This window comes from Syngnathus floridae, chromosome 3 (assembly GCF_059516105.1).
Source record: "Syngnathus floridae isolate MCC-2025c chromosome 3, RoL_Sflo_1.0, whole genome shotgun sequence".
NCBI lineage: Eukaryota > Metazoa > Chordata > Actinopteri > Syngnathiformes > Syngnathidae > Syngnathus > Syngnathus floridae.
Genome location: NC_142415.1, coordinates 2,019,441 through 2,039,019, shown reverse-complemented (window position 1 = coordinate 2,039,019; position 19,579 = coordinate 2,019,441). Strand labels below are relative to the sequence as shown.

Here is a 19,579-nt window from a genome sequence, read left to right as displayed (position 1 = left end):
ATGTAAGTATACTCACCCAGCCTCCCTGCTGAACAAGCCAAGAGTAGAGTTTCTCTCTGATAACCTGGAGTACCCAGCTGATTATAAGTCTGATGTTCTCAACATGATTTGTGGTCAGTGCCTTTGAAATGAAACACATTTGAACACAATTAATATACAATAAATAATTAATAGAATTAATAGAAACACATACATAGGCCAGCTCAGTGGACTAGTGGTAGAGTGTCCGCCTTGAGACTGGAAGGTTGTGGGTTCAAACCCCGGCCGGGGTTCATACCAAAGACTACTAAAATGGGACCCATTTCCTCCCTGCTTGGCACTCAGCATCAAGGGTTGGAGTTGGGGGGTGAGATCACCAAATGATTCCCGAGCGCGGCACCGCTGCTGCTCACTGCTCCCCTCTCCCCCAGGGGATGGATCAAAATCACACGGGGATGGGTTAAATGCAGAGGACAAATTTCACCACACCCAGATGTGTGTGTGACGATCATTGGGACTTTAACTTTACATATGTACACGCACGCACGCACGCACGCACACACACACTGTATTTTGCGCACCATAAATTGCTACAGAGTACAAGTCGCACCAGCCATAAAATGCATAATAAAGAAGAAAAAGACATGTATAAGTCACACTGGAGTATAAATCGCGTTTTGGGGGGAAATTTATTTGATAAAATTCAACACTAAGAAGAGACATGTCATCTTGAAAGACAATTTAAAATAAAAATAGAATAGAGGCAACGACCGGCTGAATATTTGTACGGTATACTAATGTTACATGACAAACAACAAACTGAGAACGAGGGTCTTTGTCTGCCCATATGACTTTACAGCACACTATTGGCCGGTAGCGGAGACGAGACCAATGGGAAGATGTTGATCTGAATCCTTGCCGCTTATTGGCTTAGAGCAGATCTAACTATGCTTTATCTTAGCCTCCTGCTACATATCCACTCTTCCACTTCCTTTGTTTCAGCAGCATCTTTGACTCGTGCTGCCTTTTGATGTCACGAACGAGGCGGGACGACCAAATGCAACACGGGCTCTTTATTTGGGGAAAGTTTAAAGGAGACAAGGAGGGCTGATATGCCTGCAGAGCAGGACTACAAGGCAAGCTGACGGGCCAGTCAGCGAGCTCACGTCGTGCATCCTGGTGGCAGCTCGTTACACTGCGGGAAATGGGAATCAGGTGGCAAGCGTGCGTGTCAAAGCATACAAAACGGTGAGGACTGACGGCAGCTATATACACGCCCTAATCAGCGGGTAAAAAAGGACAGGTGATGGCGATCTCTTCAGATGTTCAGCAAAGGTCTGACTTAACACCAGCACGTCATCCAAGTAGACATCACTTTGAACTGATAGACTAGTTCCTCTCCTAAATGCAGTTTTCTCTTGGTCTTGAGGGCCAAATTCGACTTGCCAGTATCCACTCGACAGGTCAATGGTGCTGAGCCAACAAGAGCCTGACAAAACATCAAGTGCGTCTGCTGGACGTGGCAGGGAGTAAGAGTCTTTGATGGTGACTGCATTGAGCTTCCTGTAATCAATACAGAATCGGTAAGTACCATCTTTTTTTCCGTACCAGAACGACTGGGGAAGACCATGGACTGTAGCTCTCATCGATGATGTCCTGATTGAGAAGCTGCTGGACTTGCCTGTTGATCTCTGTTTGGATGTTTGGTGATGCCTGGTGTGCTCCCTGCTTGAATGGAGGGGTGTCACCAGTCCTTATTCCGTGTTTAATTAAGTCAGTGCGTTCATAGTCCTGGTCATGGCGACTACGCATGTCACAGTAGGACAACAGTAAAGCTTGGAGTTCCTGTCTTTGATCAGTAGTCAAAGCAGAATCGTCTAAGTTAACAGCTGGCAGCAACTGTGTAGTGGATGCATTTCGGGTAGTGACTGCATCTACACTTGGTTCAACTATGCAGTGGTCATCATCACTGTATTGGCCCATGGGGTAAAAATCACCAAGTTTTGTTTGACTGGAAACTTGCAGGTCTGAGGTGGTTGGATTCATGACCCTAACATAAGTCAACCCGGCCTGAACTGAAGCCACAGTGCGAGTGGCCAACAAGCCTTGGGAAGTAGGCATACCCAGTTCCATCACACCAACGTACTCCGTGCCAACGTCATGCACACCAATAGTCGGTTGGATTTTCGCTAGAACAGTCATTTGTGACATGGCAGGAACAAGGAGTGGCGTCACAGTGATAGCATTGCAACTCAAAGGAGCAGTCAACAGGGGAACCACGGCTCGATTACCCACATTAAAAAACACCGTCTCTCAGATCTTAGACAGCAAAATGTGCAAAAATAAAGTCCAAGCCTAATATGATAGGCTGTGTAACATTCCGTACGACCCGAACAGTGTGTGAACATTTCACTGCCCAACCGTATGTTCAGTGAAAGGGTGCCTAGATTGTCCAAGTAGTCGCCAGTAACAGTCCGAGGAACAACTACAGGCCGCTGTAGAGGTTTTGATTTCAGCGAGGGAATCCTAAATGCCTCACTAATAAGTGAAATGTCGGAACCAGAATTGATGTACACTTTCGTAGCAACATTTTCAATAATGGCCAGTGCATTGCACGTAAACTGTTTGCACGGGTGTTGTTGCGTTGCGTAGGCCTCTATACTGAAAGTAGACACTTGGCCCTCAGTATCTACTACCACTCTTTTCCCTGGCTGCCGTGGCCGTCATTAAAGGTCACATGATGGTTACTGTCAGGTCACATGATGGTTACTGTCATAATGTCTTGGCCTTTCCCTGCCTGAGCGTGCTGAAGGGGAACGAGGTCTGTCAACATCAGAAGTAATGTCACAGTCATAGTCACGACAAGAAGAGAACTTGTCGTTGGAATGATGAGAAGAATGCCATCTCTTGAGGCTGCGGAGTCTCGTGCTGCTTGCATAGCTCGAGTGATGGTCATGGCGGTGAGGAGGAGGTGAAGACTGCCAACGGCCACGATGATCTGGGGAGCGTCGACATTCGCGATGCTCCGGCGACTGCCCGGAGAAGTGGCAGTCACTGCAGGACCTACGGTCGGCCCGGTGATAGGTGCGTGAAAAGGAACGGGCTACATCCCGGACAGGAGACATGGATGGTGAGCATCGGTACTTTTCTCTGTCGCAGGCACTCGTGTAGTAGTCTGGATGATCATAACTACGCCTGGGAGTATCACCGTGGAGAGCACGGTCCCGTCCATCTTGGGAGGCTGGCATCATGCACCTGCACGGCAACTTGAAGTTTCAGAGCACGTACATCACTGGAGAGCTGCTTTATGGTTTGAAAAAAGTTCAGCAGAACAACACCAGGTTCTTTCTATGTTGGGTGGAAACTATGGTTTATAGCGGCTCATCTCTGGATGTCGGTATTGTTGCATAGGGTGAGTGACTGGCAGTGGAAGCAGAAAGAGTCTCAAAGCCTCCTGAGCACGCTCCTGTTTGCATGCAACCATTAACACATCCTCCAGCGTAGCGACACTGTACTCATGACACTTGGATTGAAGGACGGGGCCCAATCCGGCAACAAATCTCCTGGAGCGTTCCATGGCAAAGGTTGCAGCACCAGCTTTGTGAATTCAGCAGCATACACCTCCAGAGTTCTCTGGGCATATAAACTGTCTAGCATTGACAAAAGTTTGAAAATGCAGCAAAAATTCCTTTCTGCCAACTCCATCATTAAGCTTCGCCGCACATTGGTCGTGGTTCTGCTGCATGACCGGTGGCAGAGACAGCCAGTACTCCAAAGCATCTCCACTAAGGCGAGTGGGAAGTATGGTCGCTATATCTTCTGTCCATCCCCACAGGCTTTAACAGCCAGCTCCAATTGGGTCTTCCATAAACCTTCCGAAGTCTTTTATGACCTCGCCGTCGCCGTGAACCACAGTCCTCGAAGCGTCCTGCGGAGGCAGGGCCGCCATATTGTCGACACCATAAGCGTGCACGCTGTCGTCCAGCACACCGTCATCAGGATGCTCTCGATGTAGTGACATACTGAAATCACATTCCAGCTAAATCGAGCAGGTGAAAACTCTGGGTCTACACGAACAGTTCTGTAGATCAAACTGCCTTGTATCGCCCGGACGAGCTAGCCACCACTGAAGCTAGCTGACTGCCTCGGCAACTTAGAAGAGACAAAGACGAGCCAGAAAAACACTGCTGCCTCCACTCTGTAATTCTTAAAAGCTGTTCATCTCCGGGGCCGGAGTAAGGCGGTTCACAATGGTTATATAGTGCGTACATTCTCTGTAGTCTTCCTTGCTAAAATAAGATACCAACACAGCATTAGTGACTCAGCCACGTCTTTATTTTCCTCTCTCTCAACTCAACTCCCGTTCCCTCCTCTCATTTCTCTTTCCCGCCGGCCCTCACGATGGGTGTAGCGGAGCAATTCACAAATGAAACGTAACCCAGATAATGTAAATATACACATCATTACAGCATGTTAGAAAATAACAATCATTACAAAAAATATAGTATATATAAATTAAATGTTACATTACCAATAAATGTTATACGGTTTAGCAGAAGAAGACTTCCTATTGACTTTGTGGTACCGCATATTTCATCTGAAACCTTTGTTTACAACACACAGGTCTTTTAATGATCCCGAGAGCCAAAAAGAACTCCGCAGGTTGTAGAGCATTTTACTATTCGGACTCCAATGCCTTGGAATGCGGACACTAGGGTGGCTACCTCAATAGAAATGTTTAAAAGACAACGAAAGACTTGTTTGCACCTAGCTGAACTGCATGTTGGCTTTTTTTGACTGCCGTGTCTCTCTCTCTCTCTCTCTCTGTCTCTCCCCCGCTTTTGGCCCTCTATCAAATATAGTTGGTGACGCCTGCTGTATGCATCATATCATGATAAAAAATGCCCACTATATCCATTTAACCATGGTCATCCCGGTTGAATCCCCCATTCAACCATTTGCAGGCCCTTCTCAAGGTTTTTTTATTATAGTTTTTCCTTTCCCTTGTGGGGTTAAGATCAGTGGAGGTCGTTAATATTGTCAACTGTGGGGATGTGAAGCGCTTTCAGACTTTGTTGTAATTAAAGGCAATATACCATATATTTCGGACTATAAATTGCGTTTTTTTTCATAGTTTGGGTGGGGGGGCGACTTATACTGAGGAGCGACTTATATGGGAATTTTTTCATAAATTTTCAAAAATTAAAAAAAAAAAAAAAAAAAAAGTGAAACCGCGATAAACGAACCGCAATGTAGCAATGGATTACTGTAATTTGAATTTCAAGTGACGTCAGCAGCGTGGCGCGGCGGTTGTTTACGTAAAGGACAAAGATTCGATCACGGGATGACGAAGATGATGAAGGGCCCCACGTACTACCGGCATCATTAGCGGCTTTGTTTGTAAGTGACACGGAGGACGAAGAGTTTGAAGGATTTTAGGATTTGGAGTGACACAGAAGGTTTGAAAAACTATTATGGATTTTACGCACGCCCGGTCCTACTCTACGGAGCTCTCTTTTACCTCCATGGATGGAAGTCGGGGGCCAGCGCTCGGCCGGGTGGCTGCCCCGGGGGACGGTGGATGGGGCTCGGACATGGCTTTTACGCACACCCGGTCCTACTCAACGGAGCTCTCTTTCACCTCCGTGGATGGAAGTCGAGGGCTGATGCTCGGCCGGGTGGCTGTCCGGGAACGGTGGATGGGGCTCGGACATGGCTTTTACGCACGCCCGGTCCTATTCTATGGAGCTCTCTTCCATCTCCGTGGGTGGAAGTGCCACCTCCGGGGATGGAAGTCCACGCCGCCACCCGCCTGGAAGTCGACGCCGGTGCTTGGGTCCTTGTACTTTGTTAACTCTACAATATAGTTATATACTAGATCTGTGGAATAATGACGAGGCTGATGTCAGGGTGCACGCGCGGCGTTGTTGACAAAGGACGAGGAATTTGATCGATGGATTTAATGATTTGGAGTGACACAGATGGTTTGCTAATATTATTGCTTATATGATAGTTATTTGATATATAATTTATATATCGTTATATGGGCCTGTGAAGTGCAAGCGCCGTCAGCGGCGCGCACCCATTGTTGACATAAAGGACGATCGATGGATTTAATGAATTGGAGTGACACAGATGGTTTTATAAACGTGTTATTTATGTAAGTTATTTGAATAACTCTGAATGTTACGTCAGGCCCGTTCTCAGCTCTTCGTTTCTGTTTATGTCATGTTAGCATACCTATCGTTTAGCCTGTTGTTGCTCTTTCATGTCTGTTCTTGGTGTTGGATTTTGTCGAATAATTTACCCCCAAATGCGACTTATACTCCGGAGCGACTTATATATGTTTTTTTTCACGTTATTGTGCATTTTATGGCTAATGCGACCTGTATTCCGAAGCGACTTTTAGTCCGAAAAATACGGTAAATAATTTTCACCTGACTAGACACAATGCTGCTCACTCAGCATCCATTGCAGGGAGATTCCTCCTTCTGCGGCTCGACAATCCTAAAAGTATGATTTCCTCGATTCAACAATCTCGAAGCATTCCTGCTCATTCCTCCGCTCTATACAACAGCCCATTATCATTACTTTGTGACTACCCAAAGTGAGGAGTGACACCTGTAGAGTCCCTGCAGACTGAACATATGCCCAGTTTCCAAGAGCAGTTCTCCCTGTAAATTGGGTCAACATGCGGCTGTTCTGATTCTGGTGTGTCAAATAATCGATAAAATGTTTCCACATAACCACTGAAAATTTCTCACATACTTGTCATTGCTCTTTGTTGCATTCAAAGAGTTTTGTCTATGTAATATTGAGATGCTCTACTTTAGTGGTCACGGAACGCACCTTGAGTCGACCAACGTGTGAGTACAGTGGAGGTAGGGTTTTAGTGAAACAGAAATCTCTTATGTGTCAGAAAATTAGCCCGCAATAACTTATATTGTTTGTTAGTTTGAGTCCACAAAAATGGGACGAGATGGGTTTTTTTGTGTGCAAAATTTCTAATACAAAATAAAGCCTAATATGAACTTTCCAGTTTTCAAAATGTTTTCTTTTTATTGAGCAAACCGCAAGAAAATGAATAATCTAGCTCGAAAAATGCAATTGTGAACATAAACAGGAGCAATGTGCATCACTGAGGACAAGCGCAGAAGGCACGCGAGACTGGCAGCCGGCCACGCGCGAGGGAATAGCACCAACCAATGCAGGAGGTGTTGAGACGTGACAATATTACGTGCCTGTTCTGTTATTTACTGTAAAGGTACAATACATGCATGGAACTGTGTGGGAATGGTTAATAAGGGAATGGGAAATATTTATGTGGCGTAAAGGTATTGGGGAGGGTTTTGCAAAGCCTTAATATTGTGTAATCGACCACAAAGCAACAAGAGATTCATGCGCAACCGTGCCTCACTTTGGTTTGTCCCCCGGGTTAGTGAAGTGTGTTAATCCTGAAGGTGGGCACTTTGCATTCCTTAACAAGGTAAACCACACTTACCCTCTAGCGGCCATCAAGAAACACTACATGGATTTCAATACGCTGATGTTGAAATTAATAAATAACAATACAGTAATCCCTCGCTACATCGCGGTTCGATTATCGCGGGTTCACGACATCGCGGCTTCCCCCCCATATAAAAAAATCACAAATTCAAAATTATCCTTCTAAATTGAGGAATTATGGTGTTAGGGTTTTTCAGATTATCCTTATCGTATGATTATGTTGGAATGCAACCGGTAATGAATAAGATCCTACACAAGGTCGTAAAACACCCCCTGATATGTTTTGACTAGAGCACAAGGGCTTCCTATTCAGCCTACTCTTCCCCCCACTCTGTTTCTCTTAATAAATATGTCCTTGCAGTTGGGAGAGTTTAGACCTCCATTCGAACATCGCTGTACGCACAGCGACGAATGGACTCTCCACCTGCAGGTATCTAAAAGGACGTATTTGTCTCCCGTGTGGTTCTTGCAAAATAAGTTGGAGTGAGCAAATCTCTAACATTTTGGTGCCGAAACCCGGGACCCCTCATACCCGCTATCTGTCTGACGAAGAAGGACGTGCTGCATTGTCGACAAGCCAGCGTCCATTAGGAGCACCTGGAGGAGAAAGTCCTGGGAAGAGAATTCTTCGCTGGGCCAGCATCTTAGGTCTGCCTTGGTCTGACAGAGGTGGATTGACGGGACCCGGCGGTGCAACGAACCAGGGGACAAGTAAGTTAAAGGCCTGAAGTTGTGTGATTGTGTTGTTGTGAAACGCGTAACACGTAGAGGTGCACGAGAGCCAGCTTGGGTTCAAGTCCCAGTGGAATGAACAGGCTAAGAAAAGCAGAGTTTCTTTTTTGTTCATTGAAGAGGTGCGTAGACTCTTCTTCGTCTGTTCTTCCGAGCTGAGGGATCTGGCTTGGGTTAGAGTCCCAGTGGAAGGAACGTGCTAAGAAACACAGAGCTTCTTTTTTGTTAATCAAAGAAGGGTGTAGATTTTACTTTGTATGTTTTTCCAAGCCAAAGAACAGCTTGGGTTCAAGTCCCAGTGGAGGAAACGGGCTAAGAAAAACAGAGCTTCTTTTTCTTAATTGAAGAAGGGCGTAGATTTTTTCTTTTGTCCGTTTTTCCAAAGCTGTTTGGGAGGGTTTTACACCCATCCCTGGATAGGCCTAAAAAAGCGCTGGAGTTTGTGTGATTGAGTGTGTGACTGGTAGGATAAATTGACTAAATGGCAGTTCTAGCATTGATCCACGGCAATAAAACAGGCTAGTAATTTGTTGAAAGGTCAATTTAAACCTGCATTGAGGATCCTCAAAGAAAAAAAAAAATTGAAAAAAAAATTGTAAAATCTTAAACTACTAAAATTAAGATGGGAAATAAGAACGGTAAATCTCTTGCTCTGCTCTTCTTTGAGATGAGAAGTTCATGGCGAGTAGATTTCTTAATTGTATGCAATACATGCTGAAGTGGAAGAAAATGTGGAAGTGCTAGAGTGTGGTTGAAATCTTTACAAAGAGATGAGAACGAATTCAAGAGACAAAAGCTAGAAAGATGAAAACTGATGAGGTCATAAGTGTTTGTCAGACCAGGACACAATAAGGCCCCTGTGAGCAGGTGCAAGGCCGCAGCTCAAGCCGCGGCTCAAGCGAGGGGCAAGAGGAGTTTAATAATAATAATAATAATAATAATAATAATAATATTTTTGAGGTGGCAAATTACAAATGACTAGAGATCAAATTGTGTTACACTAAAGTTAAAATATGCAAATCAAGTGGTAAAGAAATACAACTTGCTTCTAGAAGATAAAGAAATAAAATTAGAATGTGCTGTCCTCGTGTGCATGGGAGGGACCAGCTCATGATCGACCACAGGAAATGGCCAGCCTGTGACGAATCATTGGTGCTGGGACCTACCTTCTGCACGCGAGAGCTGTGCATGTGTGTGCGTATGTGTTAAATTGATGAAGATTGGCTAAACCTTTAGTATAAAGAAATTTGCTAGACTGTTGTCTATTCAATTTACACCACAGAACAGAAACAATTTTGACAGATAAAAATGAGAGGAAAAGAGAGAAATCTGTTTGCGAGCAGAAACTAATCCACACTAGTGCATGTTAAGTGTCGAGCCCACATGAGAAATTCGAAGAAGACAAAAAAAAAACGACAGAACATGCTTTCAGGAATTGGAAGAAGTTAAATTGTGAATTTAAGATTTTGCAATGCTACATCTAATAGGAATAATTGATTGGTTGTGTTATAAGATTATACAAAATTCTAAATGCAAGCTAAATCTGAGAGATTGAGTTCTTCAAATTTAAAAACAAAGAAAAAATTCAGATTAATTTGCCAGTTGTTTGTTATAGTTACGTTTTTTTTTAATTGGTGGATTGTTCTACCAGGAAACCTGAGTTGAAAACGATATATGAATGTTGTGTGGTGAGCTTGGATGAATTGGGACCAATGTGATAGGAAGACTTCTTTTTGGAGACTGTGTGAGATGCATATGATGAGCATTGATGAATGATTGCCTGAATGAAAGGTTGAATGGTTGAAGTCGTTGGCGACTACTATAGAAAATTAGTAGAGCGACTTTGATGAAAGAGTGATTTTAAGCAGGTTGAATGCTAAAAAGAAAACGTAGCTTTTGGATTGATAATTAACTAGAGAAAAAAACTGGAGAACCAGTAACACATGTAGAAGATGTGTGAACTGAGAAATTAAGAAGCATTTTGGAAAGAAAGTCAAATTAAATGATGATGAAATCATATGTAGTAATACAACACTTTACTACATATGGATTCTCTAAATCATGAGTAAAATAAAACATACATTTTGATTTGTATTCCAATTTCTAAGATTCTTGTGATAAACAATGAGAAAACGATTGAAAAGTAACTAAAGAAACTACAAGAAAGTGAAAATGTCTAATCATTTGCTAGCTGAGTCGCTCCCCATTCGGGGAGGCCATCCATTTACTTGCTAAGCTAGTTGTCAAAACAGTCCAATTGCCACGAAAAGTGTGCAGTACACACACATACAAAACTGATCAGGTGTCAAGAGGTAACAAGCTTGCAGACAGAACCACAAAGCTGCAGCGCAAAAGACACTTCAAATTTTATACACACAAGAAGCAGATTAAATCACTGAAACATTTTTAAAGATGTGCAGCGACAAAGTCCATAGAATGAAATTGAATTATGGATGAAAAAAGGGGCAAGGTTAGAGAATGGCATCTATAAAGAGGATAACAAGATGGCGGCGCGTGCACACGCAGCGGCTACTCTCTGTCCCGTCAGTACGGTGATTTGTTCGTCTAATGAGTGTTCGTCCGACAGTCTTGTGTGTTCGTCTCGTCGTGCTTTATCGTGCTACAAGTACAGCAGGCATGCTTGACATCGGCAGAAGTGGGTTTTGTGGCGTTCTGGACATTAATGGCGCTCGGACTGCTACGTCCTGAAACGTCGCCGACCTCACCCGCTATTCCTCCCCTGGTTGGGAGCCGTCGGAAACGGTGTGCGAGGAGGCAGAAGAGGGGCAAGCGCGGAGGCGTCCGGGCCAGGCTGGCGGCCAACCCAGCGCGACCGGCGGTGCCCTCCATTCTTCTGGCGAATGTTCGATCGCTGGACAACAAAATGGATTACGTTCGCCTGCTGAGGTCTACGAACCGGACGGTGCGGAACTGCTGTGTGCTCGTGTTCACCGAGACCTGGTTGAGTGACAACATTCCGGACTCTGCCGTGCATCTGGAGCGGCTAGCGTGCTATCGGGCGGACCGTGCCATTGTACGAGGGGGAAAGTCGCGAGGAGGTGGAATATGCGTCTACATCCGAGAAGAATGGTGCCGGGACTCTGTGGTGGTATGTAAGCACTGCTCGCCGCTTGTGGAGTTTGTGATCATTAAGTGCCGTCCTTTTTATCTGCCGAGGGAATTTACCGCGATTCTGCTAGTCGCGGTATACATCCCGCCTTCCAACATCGAAGGAGACAGGATCGCGGCGCTTGGTGAACTGTACCAGGCTGTCAGTGAACAGCAAACAGCGCACCCTGACAGTTTCACCATCTTCGCTGGAGACTTCAATCATGCCAACCTGAAGTCTGTTTTCCCGAGGCTTCACCAGCATGTTCCTTTTCCGACACGTGGAGACAGCTTCCTGGACCTAGTCTACTCGGCGCAACAGGGAGCTTTCAAAGCCACCCCCCTCCCCCATCTGGGGCTTTCTGACCATCTCACCGTTTTGCTTTTGCCCGCATACAGACAATTGGTAAAGGCATCCAGGCCGGTTCGGAGGCGGGTTCGAGTGTGGCCTGAGGGTGCCTCCGATGCACTTCGTGACTGCTTCGACACCACTGACTGGGACTTGTTTAAGCAGGCAGCCACCTACAACGATTGGACGGACATTGAGGAGTATACTGACTCTGTTACCTCTTACATCACGAAGTGCATCGATGATGTGACTTGCTCGAAATCCGTCGTCACTCGCGCGAACTGGAAGCCGTGGCTGACGGGGGCTGTCCTCAGACTGTTGAGGGCCAGGGACAAGGCTTTCAGAGCGGGGGATGAGGCTGGCTTGAGGACAGCGAGGGCCGACCTGTCCCGAGGCATCAAAGAAGCGAAGAAGGCGTTCTCGTGCAAGGTCTCCACCCACTTCAAGGACAGCAAGGACGCACATAGCCTTTGGCAGGGCATTCAGACCATCACGGACTACAAGCCCGCGCCGAGGAGCTGTGAGGGCGACGTCCGTCTGCTGAACGATCTGAACCGCTTCTTTGCTCGCTTCGATGCCCAGAACAGCACTTGCCCGCTGAAGACCACACGAGCAGCCCCTGCGCCTCTCTGCCGACGGTGTGAGGAGGGCGCTTGCCGCTATTGACACCCGTAAGGCGGCGGGCCCTGACAACATCCCGGGTCGAGCGCTGAAGGACTGCGCTGGGGAGCTGTCGGGTGTCTTCACGGACATCTTTAACGTTTCCCTGCAGCAGGCCATCGTCCCCTCGTGTTTCAAGGCTGCCACCATCGTTCCTGTGCCGAAAACATCTGCACCGCCCTGCTTCAATGACTACCGCCCTGTGGCACTGACGCCCATCATCATGAAGTGCTTTGAGCGGCTGGTCATGGAGCACATCAAGTCCGTTCTCCCCCCCACCATTGACCCTTTCCAGTTTGCGTACCGTGCCAAGCGGTCCTCTGAGGATGCCATCTGCTCTGCCCTCCACTCGGCCCTCACCCACCTGGAGAGGAAGGACTCATATGTGAGGTTGCTGTTTGTGGACTTCAGCTCTGCCTTCAACACCATTGTGCCGCAGCGACTCATCTCCAAACTCGACGAGCTGGGCCTCAGTACCTCCCTCTGCAACTGGCTACTGGACTTCCTCTGTCAGAGGCCTCAGGTGGTGCGTGTTGGCGACAAAATCTCCGCCAGCATCACGCTGAGCACGGGGGGCCCCCCAGGGCTGCGTGCTCAGTCCATTGCTCTTCACCCTGCTGACGCATGACTGCTCTGCGACCTACAGCGACAACCGCATAGTGAAGTTTGCTGACGACACGACTCTGGTGGGTCTCATCACGAAGGGCGACGAGACTCGGTACAGGTCGGAAGTTGACCTTCTGACCACGTGGTGCAGGGACAACAACCTCCTGCTGAACGTCAATAAGACCAAGGAAATCATTGTTGACTTCCGGAAGGGTCACACAACACACCTACCGCTGATCATCGACAGTGCTGTGGTGGAGAGGGTGAGCTGCACCAAGTTCCTGGGGGTGCACATCAGTGAGGACCTCTCCTGGTCTGCAAACACCTCGTCACTGGCAAAGAAAGCTCAGCGCCGCCTGTACTTCCTGCGGAAGCTCAGGCGTGCATGTGCTCCTCAGGCAGTCCTGTCTACATTCTACCGTGGCACCATTGAGAGCGTCCTCACCAGTTGCATCGCTGTCTGGGGTGGTAACTGCACTGAACAGAACTTGAAGGCCCTGCAGCGCATAGTGAATACGGCTGGTAAGATTATTGGTGCTTCGCTCCCCTCCCTGAAGGACATTTACACCTCCCATCTCGCCCGCAAGGCAACCTCGATTGCCAGAGATGTGAGTCACCCGGCTCACTCTTTGTTTGACCTTCTGCCCTCTGGGAAGAGGTACAGGAGCCTGCGCTCCCGCACCACCAGACTCGCCAACAGCTTCTTTCTCCAGGCTGTTAGGGCCCTGAACTCGCTACCCCCTTCTGCGTAGCATGCGGCACTGTTGCGCTATTTTCTGGAAGGTCTGCACTTGCTCCTTTTTTTTTGCTCCTCTTATTTATTTATTTATTGTTGTGTTATTTATTCATTATTTATTCAGCACGCTTTTGTTGTACTTGTTTACTTGTTTGTCTGTTGTGAGCCATGTCTTGTCACCGTGGGATAGGGGGGAACAAAATTTCGGTTTCTTTGTGTGTCTTTGGCATGTGGAGAAATTGACAATAAAGCTGACTTTGACTTTGACTTTGAAATGACCTACCCTACCAAAGAACCTATGCAAATGGGCAGCAATATTGAGCCATGGTGCGTGTCACATGGCTCAAGAGGACGGATAGTGGGGCAGGTCAGTCAGCTTTATACAACATATGGATTTGATTCATATTCAAAACATTTTCAAAACAAAACAAAAACTTGTTTCAACAAAAACAAAAACACTGAATGCCTTCAATTTAAAAGATCAATTTGACCTTTGCAGGATGATCTGCTGTGTCGGATCTGGACTGCCATGCAAGTATGATGTTTATATGTGTACTTTGTCAACAACCGCTGTAGATGTTAAAGAATGGGATGAATATCTAGAATGAATGTGGATAATTTGTTTCCACTCTAAGAGCAACTGAAAAAAGAAACAAGTGATTGCTTATGGCAAAACAAGCTGCAAAGACCGAAAAAAATTAACTGTACCTTTTTATAAAAAAAGTTATAAAAGTTATAATAATAAGAGTTCTACAAACATATTTACAGTATTGTACCTTGTTATAAAAAATATATAATAAAAGAGTTCTAAAAACATATTTACAGTATCTACACTTGTACCTTGTTATAAAAAATTTGTTATAATAATAAGAGTTCTAAAAACATATTTACAGTATGTATACTTTAGCTCAGGTATGGACAAACTACGGCCCGTGGGCCACATCCGGCCCACGGGACCGTTTAATCCGGCCCACCAAGCCTAAATAAATTGTATTATTACACATTTTTTTGGGGTCATTTTGCCTGCAATGACTGCGTTTCCCCAGTAGATGGGGAACCACTCGCCTGCGCATTTACTACCGGAAGCCGTGTTAGAAAGCTCGTTGCACACTCACAAGTGCGTGTACGTACTCAGTAGTACAGAAAAGGCGCACTCGCGCTCTATTTGTATCAGTGCCGAATTTAGAGCGTGGGCTGTGACGACAGCATTCTTGTAATTTGCGCGCCGAGGTTTCGGATACAGTTTTACGCTAAAGCCACCCACAAACCTTCCCCTGGAATCCTTCCATTAAAAAGAGTCGCCCAAGGAAAAGCAAGGTGGACACTGAGTGCCGAGTGTTTAAAAAGAGTGGCCAATTTAGCTCGACGTACGCGACGTGACGTTCAGCCACATGAACATCAACATCAACCCGTCACAGATCTAGGTAAACGGACCAACACCTCGGATCTCTCCTAAGAATTGCCACAACAAAGTTTACTCCAGACTATGACACACTAGCAAAAAAAAGGGAGACCAGCAACACTGTTCCCACTGAAAATGAAGGGGAGGCTTTCAAGTTTGTTGTAAGAAAATGTATTTTGAATATGATCTGTACAAATAGCAGGGATTGAAACTAGCGACCATTATCATTTTCAAACAATGCAGGATACTCAAGGACATTGATGCACCACCTGTTTGTGACTAATCTTAACCTGTAAAGTTCTTAAGGCTTACTTTAAGGAAGTGTTTCCCGTTTCCTCACCTCTGTTACCAGGTGTTTGTGAGTTAAAACTCTGCTCTGATTTTCAGATACCCCTCACCGTGTTGACGTTTTGATTACTTTATTTGGATGTATGCTTTCACTGATTCTTCAAGATGATATATTTGGTCAGAATGTTTGCCGTTTGATGTGATCTCATAAAATAAACATCTTTCATTAATCTGACCTGCAGGCACTGAAGTGATAGAGACTGTTATTCATAATAACAGTGTCGTATTTTATGAGAATCACTGATAGCAGTTTTTTAGTTTTTTTTTTTTTTTAATGCTGTTAATAAATGCATTTGTTTTCAAAAAACTTTTTTTGAATACCCATGCTTTACTACCTACTTAAGGCCAAAACCTTTTATGCAATGACCTTTACAGGTCGTTTATATTACTTCACACAAACACTACATCCATCTGCTCCTGGTTTGGCCCCCGGTCTAAATTTAGAACCCAATTCGGCCCGCAAGTCAAAAAGTTTGCCCACCCCTGCTTTAGCTACATATAGTACATGTCTCACTCACGCACGCACGCATGCACACGCACGCGCGCACGCACGCGCGCACGCACGCGTGTGCGCACGCGCACGCACACGCACACGCACACACGTATCATATTTATATTTATATTATTTATACGTTATTATCTGTATGTCATTTATACTACGTATTAATATAATATTTACATACAAACTATTATTTAATGTTCTAATGATAACATATGCACTTATATGGTTTAATATATACTTATTGATACACAAGCCGTGTGTATGTTAAAAAAAAGGTGACACTACTTCGTGGATTTTCACATATCGCGGGTGGTCTTGGAACCAATTATCCGTTATAAATGAGGGATTACTGTATACCGTGTCTACTTCACGGGTCTTTGTTTATTGCGGGTGGTTTTGGAACACATCTCTCACAATTAACTAAGAATTGGTGTACTTCAAATATGACGACCGACACAAATTTAAGATTACAAAAAGTAAACCCTATACTACAGAGTACGAGTACAACTTAAATATGATGAAAATACATAGATTTGGCTTTCACTTTTGACACCCACTGTGTGACAAGGAGATATTTCATGCAGCATATCACTGGCTTGTTACCTTGTAAATTAGTCTGTATGCTAGATGGAAGAGAGCCACAACTCGACCCCAGTTGATGCCATCAGCAAAGATGTTCCTGGCCACTTTCATGAAAATATCCCGAGCACAATTTCCTTGAACCTGGTTGATTAGTCTGAAAATGAGACAGAAAAAAAGTAAAGACTTGCAATAAAATGAACAGTCAACAATTTTGAATATCTTTTATTTCACTTCCAACATCATACTCAAGAGGTCCAAGTCCACAAGTAAGTTTAAATAAACCCCCACTTCTTGCATTGTTCATTTATTAATACCGTAAAGTGATTCCCATAATATGAGTACCACTCGTGGTAATTAAGTAAAGTACATTAAGTAAAGTATATTTGTATTTATTCTTTCATTTCTTTTTATTTTTACAAATATGAATTTATTTAATCCATACATTTAACTTTTGTGCAATGCAGTTTTAATTTAATCACTATTTAAGTACTATATTTAAACACCAGGTATCGTATGTTGAACTTCATAATGTTGCATTAGCTTACAATAATATCAACTACATTACATAATAATACATACATAAAAAATATTTTTCTTGTACTCGAAGTTATTTAGGTACTATTTTCAGAAGGCTATCCTTTATTTTTGTTCTTTGTTTTAAATGTCTTTACTTCTTTTATTTTTAAATGCTTTTAAATGTTGTACAATGGAGCATCGGTTTTCGAACGTCCCGGTTCTCAAACACGTCGGTATTCGAACCAAAAGTTCGAGATTTTTTTGCTTCGGATGTCGGACGAAATTCGGTTGGCGAACCTCGCATGCCAACTGACTCTGTTCGTTATTACAATCTCGTTACTCTGAGGATTGCATCAACTCTAATTATGCCTCCAAAGAAGCAAGTGGGAGCAGTAAAGTCATCCTAAAACACAAAGACGCTCTTAAAACAATGCGACAGTGAGCGCCCGGCGCGCTGCGGTTGCGCGATCGGATTAAATTAAGATCCTTGCACACTGAGGTCCACTTAAATTTTTTATAAAGTACATCAGGACATTAAAAATATTTTCTAAATTCCAGCGACGGCTCTGTCACAATAATGCGACCAGCGCAGTGTAGTTGCGCGGTCGGCGACGCACTACGGTTGCGCGTTCGGCGGTGCGCTGCAGTTGAGTGATCAGACAAAATTAAGCTCCCTGCGCACTCAGGTCCACTTAAATTTAGGAAAGTACATCAGGACTTTAAAAATATTTTCTAAATTTCAGCGACGGCTCTGTCACAATAATGCGACCAGCGGTGCAGTTGCGCGGTCGGACAAAAATGCGTAAATGAAAAACTGCTTAAAAAAAGCGTTTTATTTTTTTTTTCTTGCTTGGAACGGACTAAATTGTATCCCATTATTTATAATGGAAAACATGATTGGGATTCGAACGATTCACTTCTCGAACAGCCTTCTGGAACGGATTGTGGTCGAAAACCGTGGCTCCACTGTACTTGTAATGATGTACTGTATAAATAAAATTGCCTTGCCTATAATTCCAAACGTATTTTAAAAAAAATCAGTAAAATGACAATTTTGAATTTTCAAAACAAATAAAATATTAAATTGTTTTAACGTACAAATATGGTTGACATAAAGTTAGTTATGGGAAAATGAAGCTTCAAATTTGATTCATGGACCTATTTTTTTCACTCCTCGAGATGCCACTCTATTCAACTGTGGGCTGAGTTGCGATTTCTTAAACCACTTTATTAAACAATCAGTTCCATCGAGAGGTGTCAAAAATACATCAACTGGTTCTTGAAGAAAATTTGAGCTTTCATTTTCCCTTCACTACACAGGGCTGGGAAGGAGCTAGTGGTGGGGTTGGATGAACATGAAGTGGTAGAAGGCAGGACAGGATTAACATCGCGGCTAGTAGAGATGAACGAAATGGACAGCTTGTTAGTTGAAGGAACTAGCTTGCTTTATATGATTTGCATTTAAGAGACAGAATCAATTACAACTGCGTCTTAACAGAAAATTCAATAAAACCTTTGAGAAACATTGGACATGTGACCACATTAAATAAAGCAGGAACCAGTTAATCTGTTTAAAGCATACCGTTGGAGCTCTGCATTTCGGTTCAATTCATCAGCAATCTTAAGTAGTTGTTCCACAACTTCTTTGATTTGTGAATCCTGTTGTTCATTTGAACGTCCACCCAAATCCTCAGAAGTAACTTGTTGACAGGGGTCTTCTGTATTTATTCTCTCAATCACATACCTGTCATTAACAAAATATGTATAGTAAAAAGGTTAATCAATTGAATAGACAAATACTTGAGCAATAGAACTATCTCACACAGTTACAATTAAACCAGACTTGCATGGGTCTGCTAAAAATCTCCTTTACAAATTCCCCCAAAAACTGTCACACAAGAGATGTTACATTTTTCATTTTATTATACAATAATTTTTTGGGCTTTTCACTTTCCTTCCATGTTCAGTGGAATCACAAAACTTGTATTATATTGAACATGAATAAGCGTAACTTGGCCACAGAGAGAAATTGCAGACATATATAAATAAAGAAGGGGGGGGGGGGCGTGCCGGGGGGGGGGGGGGGGGGTGGCATGACATACCAGCTCTGCCGAACCCCTGAAGCCGACTCATCGAACCCCTAGGGTTCGATCGAACCCAGGTTAAGAACTACTGGTCTATACACACTGATAACTGTAATCTTCAGAATTGTCCCATTGTCTTTGTGCACTTTATAAAGTGTTTCCTGTTGTGATTGCAATCGTGAAACTTGTGCAATTGAGAAATGCAATTTTCACTTTCTCACATTCTATTACAAAACATCTGTGTGAAATGAAATTAGATTTTTTTTCCTAGGAGCCATGTAGTCTGGGGCTTCTGTGGGGGGTACTTTGGTATGGGATGCCGAACCCACTGATAAGGGTGGTTCGATCCCTGTATCACCGATGCCAGAGTTTGGTCCGCATTTCCGGCAGTAAGTCCGATTTGTTTCCAGTGAAGGTTGCACTCCGCCAACGCTGCCCTTTGTCACGGTTTCTGTTCATAACTTTTATG

The 19,579-nt window shown here is 44.3% G+C and overlaps 1 protein-coding gene across 7 annotated transcripts in view; it reads right to left on the bottom strand.

Moving 5' to 3' along the window:
- Window positions 1-19,579, bottom strand: part of LOC148400084 (apoptosis regulator BAX) — a 50,422-nt gene that overhangs the window by 8,589 nt on the left and 22,254 nt on the right. For all 7 annotated transcript variants that reach the window (XM_088371240.1, XM_088371244.1, XM_088371241.1 and 4 more), the window contains 3 exons: window positions 18,609-18,770; window positions 16,532-16,664; window positions 17-121 (listed from right to left, as the gene is read on the bottom strand). In XM_088371240.1, the coding sequence (XP_088227366.1) occupies window positions 17-121; window positions 16,532-16,664; window positions 18,609-18,770 (400 nt within the window). The remainder of the gene's footprint in view (window positions 1-16; window positions 122-16,531; window positions 16,665-18,608; window positions 18,771-19,579) is intronic.